Consider the following 23336-nt stretch of genomic DNA (forward strand, 5'->3'; position numbering starts at 1 on the left):
GTCTAGTCAAACATAACAGTGTTCCTACGAGTAATCTACATTATCAGCCTATAGCTCTTGGAAATTACCTGCTTGTCTGTGAATAAATGTTTTAGGCAGTAAAAATGTGTGTCCTTGTTTACACCATAGGGTTCTACTTACAAACTCTTGAGAATAAGCCTTGTCGTAAATAGAACGATCAGGTGCGTGCTTTTCAGTGCACGGGAAATATACTTTTTTTTAATGAAAATACTATTTTGCATCTTTTTACCAAATTGTGTTTTTATAATACTGGAAATATTATTGCTTTATTGTAATCACCAAATTGTTACCTAAATTACTTTAATAATAGGATTTCAATTTCTTTTGAAAAATGGGGTATCTACTGATAACATCGAGTTAATTTCCACAGGGCCGTACGAATGCATCGATCAAACTTCATATGTGGGCCAAGTTCGTATTGTGATAGCGGATTGTGGATTTTGTTTTAGTTCAGAAAACTAGATTTCCTAGGTATATGATAGTGTGATATAGTTTGCTTAAGATTAAAGTCTATAGAAATTTTTAAGACCTTGTTAGCTGATTTCCTCTTAAATTATGTCATCATCTATATGTTCGCCTCACCTCGGATCGATTAAGGAACATTATTTTACTGCCGACTGTTTTATCTACTGTTAAGGTTAATTGGCTTTCCAAAAACATTACATCATTGAACACTCAGCGTCGTAAACTTTGCGAATTCAAATCTTGTTGATACAAGTGTCATAAGTCTGATCTCATCATTAATACCTGTTATGTATTTTAACCTCCACTGATTAGCTCGTCAATCTGTTTGTTTTTTAATTTTGCTTATTCATGATTATTTTCGACTGTGCGTTTGATATCATTCTACTTAAGTGTCTATTTCCAAGAGATCTCGCGCACCTATACACCATACCTTGAAAAATTATCTCGAAGCTTTACCTTTGGACGTGTTGATAGATGAGCCCCCGACGCTTTTCACGAAAAATGATCTTAACAAATAGTGTGCAGGCGGTTGGCTGCACACTGAGGCAGGCTGCATTTTTGATATGGCACGCTGCCAATGCCGCGTATGCCATTACGGGCCTTACATATTCATTTATCATCTTTTTAAATGGTATAATTCAATCTGTAACCTTTTTTCAGTGGTATTCCATTGAAATTACAATATTTTACATTTTATGAATTCATTCAGTTCGAAATAAATTAATTTATTGCTGTGCCAAGCCATTTTCTTGAGATCGAATATTTTTTTATCACATTAATTATTAACAATATATATATTCTTTATACAATAATCACACCATAAGAATCAATTAAAAAGTTATTAAACAAAGAAATAATTCGCTATTTACTCTTAGCTATGTGTAAAGAAAGTGTATCGCATAATAAGTATATCGCAATACAGGTACTGTCACTAAACTCTTTCAATTTGTTTCAGTTTTATATTTATCAAAACTATAATATTTATTGTTACTATGTTGAATACGAATATTGTAAATTACTATGTACTTGTGTGATTAAGTAAGTATCGCGTTTACACTCTCGTCCTGCCCGTGCTGCCCACTACCCTGCTCACTACGGCTGAATGTAAATGCAGTAATAGAAACAAGTATGACTATTGTTGTGTTCGTAACTTAATATGAATAGTTCTTACAACATCTGTGCCGTAGTGCATTTGCCACTTTTAAAATAGATCCAGTTACATTATCAATGTTAATTATAAACATTTATGTTTTCCTCGTTAGCAATTAATGACCCAGATGGTGTCATATTGAATCAGGTGATCCTTGTACCAATTGAAGTAAGGAATTCTCGCCCTCAATTAAACGTAATCTTACTATTTAAGATGTCTTCATATTAGCTTAGGTTTCTGTTTCATGTTTTTACTAAAATTAATTAAGTGCACTTGCTAAAATATTATCTACGAATATAATTATGTTTTTGTAGATAATAAGCACCAAAAGCGATTTGTTATCTTTACAGAAAGTAGGATAACTTATATTTTAATCAAGTTTGAACCGATAAACTGGTAGCTGACGCCCTTGGTAATCTTAGATTTTTTAATTTGATAATAATAAAGATAAAATGTAGTTTTAATTTGGGACTATCAAATTTTCATCACTTAATTTGATATTACTATTAAAACGTACTAGAATAATTGAAAAATTCGGTAATTTACTAAAATTAGGGGCCCCTGATATGGCCTTCCCCCTAATAATTAATATAACAAATCCAATTAATATAACTGACACACTGTAGGTATACAGATCATCAGTTGCTTTGACTGAAGCTGGAAAGTTCTGCCTTACGTCCATGTTGTTTAACACTGAAATCCTAAAAGAAACCCATGATCTTGTATTACCCTAATTCCATAAATGTATCAACCATTTGCGTCCATCAGAGCAAGACGAGGCCGGCGCACAATGTACATCAGAAATTCAATTTCATGCCAACCGCTCGCCATCTATTTTTCAATTTGTAAAACTATATATGAATTGTCTGTCAAATGTATTTTAATGAATACTATTTTACGCCTTTAGGGTTTTTGTATTAATATATAAACACAGAGGGATTTATAAAGTTAACCTGTTTACAATATATTCACATAATAAAACTCGAATGGAAGTCAATTTGTTACCAAGACTTGTCAAAATACACATTATATCAGTAAGATAATTTACATGATTCTTAGTTTCAATAAAGATCAACAACTGAATCATTATAAGCTACACGCCTGCGTAGTATGGGGATAAAATATCCTATATTTCTTCCAAGGTCTTATATACGTTATGGCCAGCTTTATGCGTGCATTCGTAAGATTATTATTATTACATGTCCACAGGCGACCACTTAGCATCAATGTCAATAGTAAGTAATTAAAATTTTCCAATTATGTAAGAAAGTGTTTTGTTAGAAAATTTTAGATCTTTCTAAAATGTCCAAACAGATAAAGAATCTAGATTACTACACTTGTACGAGTGAATCCGGGAAGCCCTACATTATTATAGGCTTATAGGCTGCGCCTCGGGTGCACATAGTAACCTAAACCAATTTATGACGTGGCTATGCTAAACTACTATTTTGGATAAAGGCTTTACTGACTATACATTTTGAAAACCTTAAAGTCTAAAAGAACATTATAATGTTATTTTATGTGTACTTAACGGAATAACAATTTTTGAATGTATATAACAGAACGCGAAAATCTCTGACGATAAATTCGTCAATTCGTTACAAGTTGATCACATCCAATTCTATCTGAAGATGTGAGGGTCAGCCTTTTTTAATAATAATAATAATTGTTTCACGCGGTATATAACGGCATTGTTCACTAATTCGATTTGCCTAACCTTGCTCCATTCCGCTTCTATCGAGATCTGCACGTTGTCATATTAAATCTCTATCAGGGTCACTAACCTGGTTCTACCCTGCAAGATAGCGCTATAAAATTTTCTATTAGTTCAATTTTTTCGCAGGCAGTCGATATATATTGTAAGCTACTTTAATATCTTACTTTGTGAAGTCTTTATAATAATCAGGCCATTATATAAACACCGCTTTTATTTAAGTAAACTTCAACAAAAATTGCGAGGTTCAAACACTTAAGTAGCTTTCAATTCGAATTTGTAAGGAATTATATAATAAAGACGTATAACCGCTAAGCACCATTTACTAACCCGTAATTTACATTGAAGTAATGTCATAGCAATAACAGCGATATAATTTATTGATTAATTGATGATGTTGTTCATTATTAATAGCTTAATTGTATTGTTAGTAACGTTTTCACGCACACAAAAACTGGTGACGAACATTATTCCACAGATATTATTATATAGAGGCTTAAAAAACATATATTCATACATTGGGCCTGAAGCAACGCAAAACGAGGGCATCGACGATTACCTTATAGTTACGTAAGCTGATGTCATTGCCTCAAGGATTATGACATCATATAATTTTATAAAGGACTACATATATTATGTACTTTATATGGTATAATTTGATTGTAAATATCTATTTTTTTATATATTCTTATAGTACATCGGTGTACAAGTATGTATATCGAGTTCAAAGTGATAAAACACGTAACTTAATGTGCTTAATTTATTACTTGATTGTGGTCTTGTGGCACTTTAGAGATATTTTTGCATGTACACATTATCTGTGTCATTATGCTGAGGCACTATCCTAAAATTGTAATAATACTACCACTTTTAACGATTTAACTTCAAAGAGTTCTTGCAACCAACTACAACTACTGAACAAACTTAAGAAGGCGTCAAAATTTGGACAGTAAAAGGCACATCAGGCTTTAGAGATAAACGCTAAATAGGTCTACACCCCAAGTGGGTGAAACTAACAGCCATTATGAAAGACACGTCATTAGGTTCCCCCCACTCTGACGTCGTCCCCCTCGACCTAGAATTCCATTTCCGCCCAATGCCTTCAACTCAAAGCTATAAGTTATCTTTGCTTCATAGATTGCACTGTATGATAAGACAATAATACTTCGAGAGCCGCTTATATAAATCATTACCGTGATTTTTGATTCTCATCTTTATATCTAATTTGTTCAGACCATGAGAGGAAGATTGAAATATGTCTTTGAATTACTGGTAGACTTGAACATCTAGCAGAGAGGTTTTCGTGAACTACTCGTATCATATCATATTGTTCGATTTTTGAACATTTCAAGTAACAGAAACGTACTTGAAACTGCCCTTTTAAGTTATTTCGCAAAAGAAAACGGGTTGGCAGGAATTCAAATTGATTGAGTGCGGCTTTCCATGCATTATGCATCATATTGCTTAAGTTTACATATATATTGTCCTTGCTATGTTTTATTGAAAGCTACTTGACGATGGTTCTTTATAATCGACTAATAAATTTGTTTCACTGCTATGGAAATTTTATTATATCCTGGATAATATTTCTGTCATTTATAAGATCAAAGTAAGTTTACTTTATAAAAATCCTAGTGGCAATAACACTTTTATTTGAACATTTCCAGTTAAAATGTATTCATTCGTTAAGCGAATGAGTCCAATCGAAGGGGGCAAAAAGTGTTAAAACGTTCCCGTTAGTAACAGTTGAATACACAAAAGTGTTGACGTGGACAAATTGAGTCTATTTCGCTTCCGTATTGTTCTCATATTGCACTTTCAAATATGCTATTTTAAAATGCACTTCGCTTAAGGTACGATATATAAACAAACGCTGTATCGAGTTTTCCTTTTATAAACTGTGGCTTTTGGGTATTAATGTTTACGGATGTTTCAATGGATAAATCGGCACCGTGCTGCTAATTTAAACTTTGTGTTTACGTGCTTCGAATGTCATAGACAACCAATTTGAGTTATTTAATAGTTGGATTTGCGCTTTCGGCTACTTACTCATAACGTATAAACTGTCTCTTCTTCAAGAAATCTTCATAAAAATTATTCCCACCTAAATTTTAGTTCCATCTACTTTTTATTTAAAAAAAAACATGTTGTATTATAAATGAACATTCAATGACAAGAGATGTTTGTATAAAAAGAACTAAACAGCAGTAAAGTCGAATCATTAAAACCTCTGATGGTAGAGCGTGTGCAAGAGAAACAAACCAGGTACGAGCCAGTTATGATTGAACACTCGCAGGTATTTCTGCCGCCTATATTAATATTGAGATTAAAATAAATCCGGGCCTGCTCACACTGACTGGAGTTATTAATGAACTGTACCAAAGCGGGATTTGAGTTCAATTTCAGTTTCAATATTTAGCAGCTTTCATTCGTAGGAATTTATAGTTTTGTAGTTATATTTCAGTCTTTGTTTAAAATTTAAACTGCTGATAATAACGTCTAATATTTTTATCATATATTACATACAGTTAAATGACATTATCACAGATTTGTCTTATCACTGCTACCTTCATACCGTTTATTTGATTTCCTGATTTGATATTAAAAAGTAATTCTATGCGTTTCCTTAATCGATAACCGAATTTGAAAATGTTTATGAAATTATGTAATTTCCCGTTATCATATTACGGAGTCATTTTATGTAATTATTTTATTAATCTACCTAAAGCTTAACCTGTCGATCAGCCGCACACTCAATATGTATACCACCTCGCAGAAAACAAAGACGAACGGCCGGTGCGGTGTACGTCTAAAACAAACAACCGAAATGTTCCCAACACACGTTACCCGCGCTCGTTATTCAGGTGCTACATCATATTATTTACAGATCCCGCAGGTTAATGCGAACGCCTTACTAACAACAACACTCTATTGTTAGCAGTACATAGCTGTCAGATAAATAAGTCAACGCCTCAGTGGCTGCTGGCTGCTATTAGCTCGGCCGATTACGACAAACCTGAGAAACTATCATGATTTTACAATTCAAACATTGATTTTTTTCATAAATTGGGATTACCATTAACATTTACCTAGGAATTCAGTGATGACATACTGATTGATTTATTCGTCAATTTTGGCAGTCACCTGTCGTGTTCGCGTAAGTCACATAACGTTATGATGTCATTCCAAGGCAGTAGCCCCGATCACCTTGCGTCATTGTTTTTGCTGGAATACTAAACGATTATTTTATCGATTCTGGTTTCGTCCATCGTGTCCGAACATCATCCGAATGTTGCCTGACGGAAAATTTGGACAGTTTTAACTTTGAGATCATTAATCACATGATTTCTGATGTTCCCAGACATATAGAACCGAATTCCGAGACATGTTTTGCGACGAGCAGAAATAGCTCAGAGCGGGTACTATGTGATCTCCCTGCGTGACGCCAGCGGGCAGTTTCCGTCCCGCTCGAGCTTGCGACGTGAAAAATATACCTTTCCTGTTCTTGCGCACTCACTTCATTGTTTTAAAACGAAGCTGTGTTGGCCGGCGGACTGAAATAGGTCGGGAGCATCCGAAACAGACCGTTCATGATATCGAAAGCTATTGCGAGGTCACTGCCGGAGAATCATGAACTGGTGTTGAATGATATCCGGTACCCATTGTAGAAAAGCTTTTCTAATAACTTCTTTAGATGCAAACAGCGTGATGTAGAAGTGATCACAAACACCTTCATTCTATTGTGTAGAGACTGTATTACTCTTGCAGAGCAGTTGAAGTCTTATGAGTCATTATAGTTTTACATATTTTGTTAGATCGTGTTTTATTCAGTATATATTTAAATTTCCTTGTATTAATTAACTGCGTGTATGACCAACTAGGAATGAATTACGTCACAGCTGAAATAGAGTTATAACATTAGCGTTGTTTCATTTGCCTGCAATAACCGATTAGCCGATTGTTTCCATAAGCACGGGTCTCGTGTTGTACAACTATAAGACTAATATACACTTTCGTTCTAAGTTTCATTACACAATGCTAATAAAAGCCATTCATGAGTAATTTCATCGTTCGCTATATTTTGCACTCCTTTATTGTGAGTGCCAGTTCCGCGGTCGTTTGCCGAGAAACAATTACCTGAATTCTTTGATACACAAGAATTTGGCTGCGGTATTTCCTAAATGTATATCGTTAAGAATTTGCATTAGTTTGAAATGTTCTTTTTTATTGTTATTAAATTGCTTACGTCGTTAGAGAAAATGAAAATAAGATGATCAATGGGAACACCGAGATCAAACGCTGAAATTTATTTTGTAAATCTTTTAATTGGCTATAAATATCAAAAGGTTACTTTTTAGTTGTAATTGCTGCCCTGTAAGAAAACTAATATTTACAATATTGTTTATAACTTGGCAAGACTGGACGCGTTGACGACATTGAACGATCTTATTTGGATGTATTCACGTGACCTCGTATCACGAACGGTAGTTTTGATACATCATTGTTTTTAATATCTATTTCAATCCATTCTATATTCGTCAAACCCACGTATAATATAGTGACATAATTTCGAAATGTCATAAGCGTAGGGAGTATAGAAATTCAAGCGTTGCCAACCTAATACCTACATACTTCAGCCTACTATGTACCATGCCCAGCCGCCCTTTGGCAACAGTCAGTGCCAGTAAGGAACCATTCACGGAGACCTCTGCTAGTTCATTGGCTTTCATTTCATTAAACCGTTGACGATAACGCACAGGGATGCGTGGTAGATCTCTATCGCTGGTTTCCTTGATGTTGGCACCGACGCACACGTCTACATCGATTAATATTTCGTGCTCCACGTTTCAGTTCCTAACTATACTTGTATCGAATACGTATTACTAATAGATTGCGGCGATCTATCATTCACTATAGGAACGTTGCCAAATATCCCAGTTGTTCTTTCGGGTGTTGGTGAACCGGTCATGTGATGACAATGGTATCAATACAGCATTGATGAAACCCATATTGTTACTTCTTTTATTTTTTCAATTCAAGAGATGTATTAGAAGTCTCTCGTTCTGGGTTTCCACAAATTTCTATTTCTAAATGATTTTACTGAAAACTCAAATAGCCCTGTCTCGTGATGTCGTATGCCGCAGAGAATTTTACAAATTTCGTCTGTGACGTCAGGATTTTTGACGCTGGGCAGACGTCAAATGCTGTTTGTGACGATAAACCCTCCAGATCCACTGCGTCTACTATAATTCCAATAATATTAATTACGAATACTGCTTGTAAACTGTGACGTCCAAGCAGTTTTGTTTATTTTAGTCACACGGTATTATCTATTTGTGTTTATTTAGGCCCATTGCATAACAGCATTCATTTATTAACTCAATTTAGATTTGTTTTTTTCTTCAGGCTTTCCAGAATCCGTTTCGTTTCTATCGTGTCGTCCAATAGGTTTCTTAAACTTTAAATCTTTGTATACTGTAATAAAATCCACCGAGCTGAATAACTAGTGGCTTTTATAATGTGAAAACGAGCTATTTCAGAAGTAACATTGAAAACACAATAGTTTTTCCGTTGATTCATGGACTGGCATTTATAGGGCATACTGAAACAATCCGGCTCGTTTGTTTTATTTAACCGACGGTCTTTCATCAGTAACAACGGGCCTCGAAAGCAATTTAGTTTCGTAACCCTTCTCATATAGCCTACGATGTAGGGTTGTCACTTGCTTAGTGTAGTAGGACTTTCAAGATAACGTTATTACATCTTCAAGTTATCGGGTTTTATCATCCTTTTTCCAGAATAAGTTTGGCAATAAGGATTCATTTAAGAATACATGAATGCCATTTGTTGTATCATTCGTACCCTCAATCGAGACATTATTAAGTGATTACAATTTTAAAGTTACTTTTTTTTCATATTTAGTTTTTTAATTTAATGTATCTCCGACCAACCCTATATCATCACGTAAGTTCCGCCTGGACTCCGCTAAAGTTTATATACCTCTGGAGATCTACTTCAGTGCCTCGTGTTTTGAATTCTAAGTTTAGCCGTTTCCAGCGTTGTTCCCAATTTAATTGGCTTTCAAATTATAATAATAATAGTGACAAATTTGCTTTCTATCTATCGAAATCCTTGTTTTTTTTTAATCGTTTAATCGTGTGTTATGAATATACCTATATAAAAGGTATAGATTTAATCGGAAAATTATTCTGTCATGCTATAACTGAACCTTCGGACTAAAAATATTTTGTCTCTCAAAGAATTACATTCCAAATAAAAAATTACTTTAACGTAGGTCAGTTATGTACATTGTGTTATCAAACTATTAGAAAATAAGCAGCTATATAAAATAAAATTATTAGTTGCTCTGCAAATATTAAATAAAAACTTCATATAAAATTGATTCGCTAAAGTAAAGAGAAAGTATACATATATTTGTATGTATATATTTTTACAAAAGTCCTAGTAGATTAAACCGCATGAGTTTCGATCATTGCGTTTAAATTTAATTGTAATTAGGGAGCCTAAATTAGCTTAAATCATTTAGTAATAGTACAATAGCAAACTCTTGCGGTGATTGACTAATATCTAATTTCCCGATATAAATCGCTTTTTCCTTACCGCACTACGAGTATCTGCATTGGCATTTATATTTGGTTTCACGTCTTCCGCAATCTCGTCTTCTGCTACGCGATTTTAAATGTTAACAGCATATTTTAAAGGCTCAAATGGTTTGTATTTGTGTAGTGTTATATTCGTATCGTTGAGACTTGCATTAACCGATTAAATTTCATTTAAGTTCAGTTCATAAGCGCTAAGTTTCTATATTTAGGGATTTCCAATTTGGGAGAGTGAAGTAATTTATTACCCGTACATACCCCAACCACTTCTTAGTGGATATTATAGCAATTAAATCAATATACATTTAAACCAAAATTCGCAATAGATTTACCGTGAATTAACAAGTATTGAAAACTTATTGTTTCTGAAGATTAAGTGACAATTACCTCATAGGTTTAAATGGCTTGAAATGTTTGTATTACTCTGAGTCAGCTATGATGAATTTGTCATGTTAATACACACGTCCTGTAACATACGCTGCACTTCCGCGAGACAGTGACGTTTGGTCTAATTATACACATTACGTGTAACTATGATGATACAAATAAGCCACAGAATTACATATTCATTAATATTATGCGACAGGTGTACAGATGATTGATTGTGATAGGTTTTTTTAACTAAACACGTTTAACTCACAAAAAACTGAAATTGTGTATGATGGAACTCGCTTCGATCGAAAAACAGACAAGATGTATTTAGAGTTTCACAGGTAGACTTGCTGTACATTGAATACATGTTACAAAGTTTGCTTAGTTTATTTCCGTAAATGTTTATTTGTCAGTGAAAATTATGAAAAACAAAAGTAATGAACGTCTGTTTCGTTTAGCTTATACGCGGTCATTACACTTCGCGTCTTCGGGTATTTATTTGTTTATACTCAGAAAGTAGCACTTAAAACAAGTTTTATGTTAATTTTAGTTATGTTGTATATTATCGACTGCGGCTTCACACGCGCGATATTTAGAAATGATAACAAAATAATTTTTAAAAATTTTAAGTCTAGATTGTAAAGATCAATTTTTTCAATACTAATTTAAATAGATTAAATGGTCATAAGCTCGTGTTGATTTTAAAACGAATAACTAATTTCTATGGAAACAGTAAATTATAATACAGTAAATTGTGTGTGCTATAAAAACAATTAAAGTATAGTTAACTTGTAATGTTTAGTGTATATTAATTATTTATTAAGTTAGATTAAGTTACATGGAGTCTAAACTAAAAAATGCGTATTCTTAAGAAATATATTGGATTTTTACATACGGTCCAGTCATTGTTCGCTTACCCAACCCTAATCTTAAACTAAACCGCCTGAATAAAAGAAATCGCCGATGCCAAAATATAACGATATCCCAAATTTCCGTCCCGAGCTGATAAGAGAGGACACGGGCATCGACCTACAGTTTATTTTAACATTATTTTAAGTTCCGTTATATATTGGTAACATCTATAAGAAAATTATATTATAAACTGATAATACATACCATTGTTGGTTAAAAATTTGCATATAACCAACGTTTGTATTGTTGTATCATAAAGTAAAATTTCGATAAAACAAAGTCTTTTGTAAGTAATTATTAACCGATTAATTTTATTATATTAAACTTTCCATTTGGGTTAAATATTTACCTCAGGTTTAGAACATAGTAATTTCTCAAATTAAAAAATTTGATTCAGGAATCTGTTTACATGTCCTTTGGGGCACAGCCTAATCAATTACGAATAAATACTAGCTTGGTGTAATTATGCTATCGCCTATTACGGATTTTAGGGAATCATGCAACTAATTACGTATTATTTTATTTATAAAGTTGTGGTGTAAAATTTCCAAAATATCTAGAAAGGTTAAACATGCATTTTCAAACGATATTATATTTGTTTTGGTATTTCTAAATACAAATAAAGACATAATATATCATATATATTATATTTTTTTGTTAACCTTTTGCGATAAGAGTGAAAGTTGTCTGCAATTTAAATAATTATTATGAGAATGTCTCAGAGTTGTTTTACGAGGATTATAAAACGTAATGTATGTGAACTCAAGTCGGATCTTGAGTTCGGGTTAAGAGTGCCGTTAAATTTATTGTTTCCGCTTCCGGAGTGCGAACAAGTCCCTAATGTGTTGTATTTTTTTAAACATAATGTAAAACATAATGTATTTTTTATCTGTCATGTTAAATGAAAAAAAAAACTCCAATACATATTACTAATATATTGTATTTGCCAATTAATTTTCAAACAACTTAATATGTGTAAGAGAGAATATTTGGGTAGTTACGTTGCATCCATTCGTCTCAATACTTTAAACCAAAATAATGTACAATCGATGAGATTTCCGTGCATTGTCCATATGGGACATGTTAAGCGTTTACTGCCAATAAAACGCTCTCTGGCGTTTTATTCGTTTGCGAAAATATCGTTAAAAAGCTGATTTGATTATAATTAACCCGATCAGTTTACGAGTTAAAGGGATCACTGAGTCACTTGTTATTTTCTTTTGTTAAGTATATTTTTAGTTAAAAGATGTGTCGTTGATGTAAGAAAGTTAAGATGTTAAGAAAGACTGAGTATTTTATGATATGCATGATCGTACTTAAGAATTTTATTGCAGAAGCTACTTTATGATAAACAAAGAAGCGAATGTAGTAGGAATATTATATAACGACGCGTACGAGGCGGAAGGTGTAAATATAGATCGATAATCGTAAAACATGCCATTGAGTGTGTAACGAGGCAGCGAGCGAACTGCCGGGACAGACTCGCATATCTTTAGGTTTCGGAATATTAACTCCAACTAGTTGTTAAACTTAAATTGTATTATAAAATCTAAAGCTTTTGAAATAAACCCCTGTCAATATGCCTATTTATTTATTATTATTAATAGTCTCAAACTATGATTAAAAACTGCGTCATTCGCATTCGTATTAATAGAATTAGTATGACCTTTAGAAAATGTGACGAACAAAACTCACGAAAAAGGGCACCTTTTCAATGTATAAAATGTTATTTCAGGATTTTTGTAAACACTCGAATTATAATCACGAGTAACAAAGTCGAACAAATTATTATCAAACACTGAGAAATTAGAACGGTTTTCTAATCAGAAATCAAATCATTTTCATATTTTAAAATCATTTTACAATTAACTAATCAAGCAATCCAATAAATATTTATTCAATGTTATGTTTTAATGGTTATTGAAATTTTTATCGACGTATAGCTTTATTGATTTACATCCTTTTAATGATGTCCGATCAACGGATTTTATTTTATACGATTTCAAACAAAAAACTCGAAGAGAATACAATTTTTAATCAAATCCTATGTCGGGAACCTAAGGAACGTTTCCGGAGAATCCTAACTTGAGTGAGAGGTAACGAAGAAATTTAGTTAGTTAAGGTTCACACTTATTTTAATAGATGGCAATGGTATCTTTGATGTTGGGTTCCGATGCACCTTTGATGTTTTATGATATTTGTTAACAATCGAAAATGGATTTTATTTATATTTAGTTAATGTTGGTTTTGCAGCGCTTTAAAACGTCTTTATTGAATTTTTAGTGCTGAGTTTATTTGTTTCCACTGTATTTTGAATATTTAAGATTTCTTTATGCTATTAAAAATATACTACTTAATAGATGTCGAGTAAATATATTTTTTGTGTGTATTACACGTGAGAACAGAATATTAATATTTGAGCTTAAATTTGAGAATGAAAAGGCCTCAAAAAGAGTTTATCTAAAGTTGAATATTGGTTCCAGGTCTTAGCGGGTCGAAAGCCGACCAGCAGCACAGGCGGGAAGTGTTCGGTTCCAACTTGATTCCGCCCAAGCCGCCCAAGACCTTCCTAACGCTCGTGTGGGAAGCTTTGCAGGACGTCACGCTCATCATCTTGGAGGTGGCTGCTGTGGTCTCGTTGGGCTTGAGTTTCTACAAACCGTCCGAAGACGAAAGTGATATTGGTGAGTCATATAGCTATTTTATAGACTTAAATTAATAGTAAAATAAAGAAAATCACATTTAAATGACTTTTCGTGCTTCAGTTTTTTTCCAATTTATAAATGCGATAGTTAGGGAGATTTCTGTTATTTTTATATAAATCTTCTTAGTCTTAAGACGTCATTTGAAAAGGCTTTTCAGAGCTGCGTTTATTATTTCATATTTAATTAATATGTACTTAAATGAAATCTAAAGATTTTTTACTTGGTTTGCATAATTGTTATAGAATTAAAACCTTTTCGCAACTTTATTCTGTTTTATTCCATTTCACATGTATCTAAAACAAAGATTACGGTGTAATCATTCAAATAGTACGCAACGTATAGAAATTAGCCAAAGGCCATACTAATGGATATGAAATATTGGCACAATGCAGCAAAACTCATCAAACTTTATAGGCACGAATCGATTCTAACGATTCAACTCGATTTGCAGCTTCAATTTATATTGTAATAGTGTTCAACTTTATCGCTTTCGAGATGCGACCCTTTTATTGCAAATCATAAAAAATATGTATGCTTTATGGATTTGTGTAATATGTAAGGTGGATCTTATGTTCATAACTCTTCTACGGTTTTCATTTGGAAGGGTTTTATCAGTAAATTATTTAAGACCTTATTTTGGACCTTCGAATCTAGTAATACACTTTTTACTAAGTGTTACAGAATATTGTAAAATCTGTGTTTTTATGTTTCATAGACTCATGTTGTATATAAATTATGTGGTATACGAGTATATAATTTTATATGTGTTCTTTTATATGTCTATTGGATCATTAGACAGTATTGGTAAGATATCGGTGTCAATTTTGTGCCGTCCTGCACTCCCCCGGTCCTTTAGTTTGGTGTACGTTAAGCATGAATGTATATCTATATGTATGTATATATATACTGACATATAATATGTAAAGTAACATGACCTAATTTAAAAGATCTCTCTTTTGTATTGTATTTTATCTGTATTTTGACCGATTGAGTCTTTATAATTATCAGTTAAAAATTGCTTAGTTTATGTTCAATGTACGCCATTTTAATGCTTGCTCTGACAAGGTGTTTTGTGATTAGAAAGTGAGGATATACATCAAAGAAGGAACGGGTATCACAGGCCCTTAAAAGATTTGTCTAAGGGTACTAAGTATTGACGATAATATTCAAGAGATGCAGGCTTGATCCTTTGATGTATGTATCTCGTAGTTGTGTTTAGCACTTGGTTATTTTTAGCATTAAATGACGTTTCTAGTTCTTCTAAATGCCTTGGAATATTCCTGGGTATAAAAGACAAAACATTTAATACTTCACATGGTCAATTCTATTGTCGAATTTCTTCACTCAAAATATATTCTTTATCAACAATTTAAATTCTTAGCTTTTACACACGCAGTTTCAAAAACAATAGTAGTCTCTAAATGATCTTAAACTTGTAAATTATACATCTTTAAATGTTCTAAAACGATAAACGTTGTTACGAATAAATCTCGTTTTCTTTTAATTAAAGTAAATAATATATATTATTTCTTACTGTCGGGCGGAATGTATTAGTACTGTTTTTCATTAAAAGTAATTATATTTAATTCTCCGTTGTTTACCCTAATACATGTTAATACTAACAGAAAAATTGTTTGTATCGGAATATCTCACTGCCACTGGTTATGTTAAATCAGTCTCGTGGTTGAACTGTAATCATATGAAGAACCAATGATCCGAGATATTGCGTTTGGTTAAATACAAATTTAAATTTATTTACAGTTAGTTTTAATGGTTTGAAAATTTTATGATTATTCAATTTAATGATAAAACCAAAATTATTCATGAATAACATTCACAATTCTTTGTCTGTTTCATTGATGATTTTAAGCGAGTGAGTAGATTCAATTTGCCTACAGTGAATCCAAAAGTATATATTTATTTTTACTGTAACTCTATGCTAGAGGTTACGGGTTGTAGGAACTTATCTAGACCAATTTATTATATGCCTAACGCGGTGTAAAGAAAGCAATAGCAATAGCAAGTATCTATATTATAAAACTTCGTTTGCGCCGTGACTTTATTGTAATATCAATAATGGGGTCGTGAATTCGTGAGAATATGAACAAATGTCCCAAATGACTTAAAGCAATGACCCCGTACTAAAATTAATGTTTAGTCCTTCATGGCATTGCCCTGTTATATTATTGTTTTATTGAACACAATATATTGTAAAGAAATTTACTAAATCCAAGGGCTATGACAATGTTATGTTGACAAATGTTAGTTTTTATTTTAAATACAGTTTTACCGAATAAATAACCTACTGAGCCATGGAAAACCTGTTTTATAATAAAACAAAAAACTCACTTTGCATAATTAGATTTTCGTTTCGCGAATTGAAAAACATGTTTATTTTCACATAAAGAAAACTACACAAACGTAGCACAACGGAACACTTGGTAGTATCTTTTATACAAATTAATTTTAACTGTAGTCTGTAATGAAATCCGAGTCACAATTCCGGTTGAAGTGGTCGCATAAAGCTCTGTTATAACGATGCCACCCTAAGCCGGGGACAATGTGTTGGTCCATATGCTTATACGTGTTTGTTACGACAGAAATGAGCAATTTTTCCCACAATTATATTACTTGGTGTTTTTGGGTTGTTCAGAGATGGTTTTGTATGTAAATTTGACTGCAAAATAGAATTGTAAATAATTCAAGGTTTATGTTAAGCACACATACTGACCTTGCAAAATTGCTCTTAATGGCCTGTTTTCAGTTATAAAAATGAAACGCTTGATTGCAAACAGCTTCTTTAGATTTTTAAGGCCACTATCCGGCCGGTACCAACTACTTAATACGTCTCGGCCGACTCGCTATCGTTTAAATAATTAGTCATTAATTTCTACGAATTTAGCTTTTTTCAACAGCAAGAAATGTTTCATACTTATGTTTTTGTTTGCCACCGATATTAAAACCTATTATTTCAAGTCATAAATTACTTTACACACGCAAACGGAAAATAACCTTATTAATTAAAAGGGTATTTAAAATAGTTCTTTATATAAATAATTACTTTATTGAAGGGTTCCAAAAATTGGTGAACGATAAAAAATGTTATGTAAATTCATTATTGAGACCTTTTACTGGCCAAAGAGCAAAGGAGCATGTTCCGACCTTAAACCCGTGAACGCTGGGGTCCCACAAGGCTGTGTTTTATCCCCGACCCTGTTTCTTCTGCATATCAATGATATGTTGCAACTTAGCAACATTCACTGCTATGCGGATGACAGCACTGGGGACACTCTTTACACTGGCCGGGCAAGTATTTCTCGGGCAGATGTCGATGAGTACCGGAACAAACTTGTGTCTGAAGTAGAAACCCTACTATGTGGAGTCTCTGACTGGGGCAGACTAAACCTAGTCCAATTTAACCCCAAAAAGACACAAGTTTGCGCGTTTTCCGCTAAAAAAACACCCTTTGTCGCTACTCCTCTTTTCGAAAACACTCTCCTTAAAGCCACAGCCAGCATTGGAATACTTGGCGTTGACATATCGAACGACGTTCAGTTTCGCGGTCACTTGGAGGGAAAGGCAAAATTAGCCTCCAAAAAGCTTGGTGTGCTCAGCAGGGCGAGACGGTACTTCACTCCGGGCCACCGCTTGCAACTATATAAAGCTCAAATTCGGCCCCACATGGAGTACTGTTCCCACCTTTGGGCGGGTGCTCCCCAGTACCAGCTTCTTCCACTTGACCGTATTCAACGAAGAGCGGTTCGAATCGTTGACGACCAAAATCTCTCCAAGCGGCTTGATCCTTTGGCGTTGCGTAGAGATGTGGGGTCTCTCTGCATCTTCTACCGCATTTACCATGGAGAGTGTTCAGAGGAGTTGTTCGGATTAATACCTGCAGCTGAGTTTCATCATCGGACGTCGAGGCAGAATACGAAATTCCACCCGTATCACCTCGACGTCCGCCGTTCCACAACTGCGCGTTTTTCCAGGCAGTTTTTGCCGCGCACCACCACTCTGTGGAACCAGCTGCCAACTGAAGTATTTCCGAACCAATTCGACTTAGGGTCCTTCAAGAAAAGAGCGTACCAATTCTTAAAAGGCCGGCAACGCACTCGCGAGCCCTCTGGCATTGAGGGTGTCCATGGGCGGCGGTATCACTTAACATCAGGTGAGCCTCCTGCCCGTTTGCCCCCTGTTCTATAAAAAAAAAAAAAAAAAAAAAAAAAAATCTATAATAGTTATTAAATGTTATTTGGTCGTTAAAAATATTCTAAAAGTCACGCAAGTGGTTTTTTACGTTGCCCTAAACTTAAGTTTTCAATGTTATACAAAAAATTAAAGAATGGGAAATTCAGGTCACTGTATAGTAAAATCCTTCTAAACACTTTTTTATGCTCTAACCTATGCCTCACACTTCACCTGTATTTCAAGTTGCAAGTTAAATTTGGAAGAAATGAAGTGTACTATTTGAACAGATTGATAGATTTCTGAATCTAAGCTATCGACATGCTTGAACAAGCACAGTTATTAGCTTAGCCTAGTTTCACGATATTCTATTAAAAATCACAGCTTGGAATATAGATCGAAGTTCTTTTTTAATGTCTAGATGTGTACACTTTACGAAAAGAGCGTTGATACGCCTCTTCACGCGTGTTTTATATTAGTGTAGCTCATATTACGCCATTAAGGTGGATATGTGTCAACTAGCACACAGAGGAAAAAAATATACTCTCCTCTCAAAAATCACATTAAGCAAATTAGATTATGACAAATACTATAAATGTTAATTGAAATTAATGCAGTTTTATGTGATTTCAGGGCACATTGATGAAGAAGAGGGTCACTACCAGTGGATCGAGGGTCTCGCTATCTTAATATCAGTTATAGTTGTCGTCATAGTTACAGCGTTTAATGATTACACGAAAGAAAGACAGTTTAGGTGAGTTGTGTAATACTACATATATGTGAAATGGTTTCATTCCATTTTCCCATATCTTAAGAATTCTATTGAACGGATGTTTATTTTGAAAAGTTGCATTCTCATATTATTCATGTCTAATCTGCCCAATCCACACTCCAGAGGTCTCCAGTCTCGGATAGAAGGTGAGCACAAGTTCGCTGTGATACGAGGCAGCGAAGTAAAGCAGGTACCGATAAGTGATATAGTGGTGGGGGACATCTGCCAGATCAAGTATGGAGACCTTCTACCCGCTGATGGCTTACTGCTGCAGAGTAACGACTTGAAGGTATACAACAGTTATGGCTATTTTATATTTAGAAGATTGTCTTTAAATTTCCTAATATCCCCGACTGTTGTGGTGCAGGACCTTATTTCATACACATACTTTGTTAAGAAATTTCTTAATTCCGAAATATATATTTCCGTCGCTAGTTTACTTAACACATAATATTTCCCTGAAAACTAAAGAATATTACAAAACTATATTTAATCAATATCTAAATTATAATCTTAACTTAAGACAGTTAAACAATCAATTAGCCTAGTAACATATCTGACACAATTTCAAAAGATAAAAATGCCGCATAGCTGTTATCAAATCACTGTAGCGTTATCTTATATCAATTTGCGTCAATTGTCACTGCATGTCGCGTGATTCACAGAATGCGACAAATTAATCAAATAATATTCATTTAATCATTTATCTGCGTTTATATTAAAAGGAATTTTTAATTTATTCTTGTGATGGCCTAAAATACATTTTGACAAATTTCTTAATTTACAGAAATACGTACAGTAAACAAATACGATACGAAATTTATTTTTACGTTCTAAAACAATGTGTATGCCTAAAAAATACAAGAAAATTACATCACAAATTTTATACACAGCAATTATATTAAATGTGAATATATAATATAAAATACATAATTTAAACTATATACTAATATTCTATTCTTTCCTCCTTTGCTAAAATACTTGAGTCTCTAGTATGTCCCTATCTTTATAAACACTTTGAACAGTTAATTGCTTTATCACAACATGGGTTTATGCAACGTAGATCAACCACAACTAACCTAGTTGAGTATACTGAATTTCTAAGTGATGCTTTGGATCGAGGTCTCCAAGTTGATACGATTTATACAGACCTCAGCAAGGCTTTCGATCGAGTTCCTCACTCTATACTTTTAAATAAGCTGTCTAGCTATGGCGTATCACCGCGTTTTCTTAAATGGATTGAATCTTATTTAAGTAATCGCGAATTTTTCGTTGTTGTTAACGGCTTTAGCTCCACAATACATAAAATATCCTCCGGTGTACCACAGGGCTCTCATTTAGGGCCAATACTATTTAATATATTTGTAAATGATTTAACAACTTGTTTTAAGCATTCTAAGGAGTACATGTACGCAGATGATCTCAAGTTTTGCCGTGTTATCAGTAGCTCCGATGATTGCTCGATGCTCCAATCTGATCTGAATGAAGTGACCTCATGGTGTGTCTCTAATGGTATGGAGCTAAATGTCCGAAAGTGTCACTTTATTCGTTTTGCAAGAAAAAGGGATATTTTAATTCACAACTATCATATAGGTAGCGTAGTACTTCGAGAGGAAAGAGTGATTCGTGACTTGGGGGTAATTTATGACAATAAGCTAACGTTCTCAGAACACCAAGACTTTATAGTTAAGAAAGCTTCTAGAATGCTTGGTTTTGTCATAAGAAATACGAAAGGATTTCGTAGCGTCAAATCAAAAATACTATTATACAATAGCCTCGTGCGGAGCATTCTAGAATATGGTTCAGTTGTTTGGAGGCCGCATTATGCGACGCACATGCTACGACTCGAGAGATTACAAAAGAGGTTACTGTGGCATCTGCTTTTCTCCAGTGGCATCTCGAAAAAAAAGTTGCCAACGTACGAAACCAGGCTGGCACACTTTAATATGATGTCATTGGAGAATCGCAGAAAAATTATTGATATATCGTTTGCAGCAAAGATATTCAATAATATGATTGATTGTCCGAACCTTCTTTCTAAATTTAAGATTCATGTACCCTCTCGATCCCCTAGGCATCCCGTTATTTCATTTGTCCCTCCTTTCCGTAGGACGCGTTTTGGTCAAAGCTCTCCGGTGTCCAGATTAAGCATTCTGATAAACAAGTTAGGTCTGGATATCCAGAGTTGCTCCCCTCACACTTTAAAATCGATTTTGGTTTAGTTTTTTGTAATTGTTTCTTTTTTGTAATGTTTGTTTTGTTTAAAAATTGTTACGATTGATTTTTGTATGTGCTCTAAATGAATGTCATGTTTGCCTCTAATTGCTCATCACATTCAAAATTGTATTTTGTGTTTGTTTTTACCAAATGTATCAGTGTGCCGAGCGTTGGCAATCTTTATCAATAAAAAAAAAAAAAAAAAATATAAATATGTCGATAGTGTCAGAAACAACATTTGGTAGCAACGGGGTTCTTTACAACAGATTCTGACCCTTGGCAATGCAACCAACCTTGGCCGTCGCCGTCGCACATATCCCTTAGGCACAAAAAACCGAGTTCTCGGAGAACACTTGGAATATCGCACTCACTCCCCGCAAGACACCCCATACTGAATAGTAGAGGATATCCCAACAATTTAAACCAGCCGTAAATTAAAATAATTACATATAATATCTTATATATTTATGTCCACATATGATCACCGGCTGTGTTAATCGTTTAGGCACAGCTGATCAATTAAATGATTATTCTTTAAGAAACAATTTTTTGTTTGGCAGTAGTACATATGAATGTATGTATTTCAGATCGACGAGTCTTCGTTAACGGGTGAATCGGACCATGTGAAGAAGGGAGAATCGTTTGATCCCATGGTGCTATCCGGTACACACGTTATGGAAGGTAGAGGAATTTTCCATTATGTTTCTATTACTAATTGATTTCTATACATAAAGATAGTAAATATATAATTGTGAACAGTCGTATACATAATGTAGACTATTTCTGAAACTACCTCAACTATATGTATATAGGGTTATAAATATTTAAAAAGTCTAAATTAACTTAAATAAAATAAATACACTAAATTCCAGGCTCGGGAAAAATGCTAGTGACCGCAGTGGGAGTGAACTCGCAAGCCGGAATTATTTTCACCCTTTTGGGTGCAGCCGTCGACAAGCAAGAGAAGGAGATCAAGCAGATGAAGAAAGGTCAGAGAGCTCTCCGCTTAATCCTCTAGTTCTTTCTGGTAGTCTATTGAATAAATTGTCAAAATTTGAAGTCATACGCCAGAAAGAATAAAATATGAATAGCTAATAGCTGACTAGAAAATGCTCATTTAGAGAACACGAACCAGTGACTGAGCTTTTAGAATCTTAGTTTGCTTTGACAGGTGATATCGATTGTCACAAAAATACTCCTTATAAAGGTTTTCTCGATAATTAATAAACATAGAGTATGTTGTACTACTGTCAGACGTTTTTTAGCTTAGATATCAAATGTCAAAGTTTTGCGTGCATTAGCGACATGATTGCGATGCTCATCGACGACGCATCTATGTCGAATTAATTTTAGATTAAATTGGTGAAATGACGATTCAATGATATTATTTGCAGCAATTTTCTTAACCATCTCATTACATTAATTAAGTTGAGGATCAATTTCACCAGTTTCATCTCGCACATGAGATTATTTTATGTTTTGAGAACCCATTATTTAAAACCGGTGCAACGTCGTCGTCAGTTCGTGTATGTGTTTGACTGATGCCCGATACTGTGTCGTCAGCATGGTCCCGTGCCCCAACCCCGTAGTCGTTAGATTAGATGTCATCCCCTATCTGTTAACTGTTCCCATATAAAATAATCTCGTTTCCAGTTTAAACAAATAAAATAAACGCATCTACCTTCGCTCGAACACTTTTGACCGAACCGTTGCGAGTCAAAAGCGTTCGGGCGAGACGAGCTCGGAGTTACCCCACTACCGAGCCTTACAATGACATCCGGTTTCTCTTTTCGTTTCTCTCCACCCCGTCCCGGCCCGCCACACCCGCCGCACCCGCCGCCGACGAATAAACGATAAACACACACATTTACCCGCATCGTGTACTGTCGTGTTGGCATGCCGTTAATCCGTATTCCTCTCGTGAATGCCCGTTTGGGCCGCTAGAAGCCAAAAAGCAGCGCAAGGAGACGCAGCGCAAGAGCCTCGCGGGTAAGTCTCCTCGCCTCAGCCCCGCTTGCCCTCTCGCTCTCTCGCCCTCTCGCCCTCTCGCTCTGCTTCCCGCATTACGCTTCATCACATCGCTCGTGACGCATCGAATTTCATATTTCAAGACTGTTCAATAGTTTCATGGTGAAGGTTAAAAGGAGTTTTAAACTTTATTTTTTAACAATTTAAAACTAGTCTATTTTCGATTAACATTGAT

At 34.3% G+C, this 23336-nt stretch overlaps 1 protein-coding gene across 10 annotated transcripts in view; it reads left to right on the plus strand.

Moving 5' to 3' along the window:
- Nucleotides 1–23336, plus strand: part of LOC110999589 (plasma membrane calcium-transporting ATPase 3) — a 91175-nt gene that overhangs the window by 52657 nt on the left and 15182 nt on the right. For 9 of the 10 annotated variants that reach the window (XM_022268713.2, XM_022268717.2, XM_022268720.2 and 6 more), the window contains 6 exons: nucleotides 13738–13938; nucleotides 18778–18898; nucleotides 19040–19205; nucleotides 21721–21814; nucleotides 22006–22122; nucleotides 23078–23122. In XM_022268713.2, coding sequence (XP_022124405.1) covers nucleotides 13738–13938; nucleotides 18778–18898; nucleotides 19040–19205; nucleotides 21721–21814; nucleotides 22006–22122; nucleotides 23078–23122 — 744 coding nt within the window. The remainder of the gene's footprint in view (nucleotides 1–13737; nucleotides 13939–18777; nucleotides 18899–19039; nucleotides 19206–21720; nucleotides 21815–22005; nucleotides 22123–23077; nucleotides 23123–23336) is intronic. The other variant, XM_022268716.2, reaches the window with a different exon arrangement.

This window comes from Pieris rapae, chromosome 18 (assembly GCF_905147795.1).
Source record: "Pieris rapae chromosome 18, ilPieRapa1.1, whole genome shotgun sequence".
Taxonomy (NCBI): domain Eukaryota; kingdom Metazoa; phylum Arthropoda; class Insecta; order Lepidoptera; family Pieridae; genus Pieris; species Pieris rapae.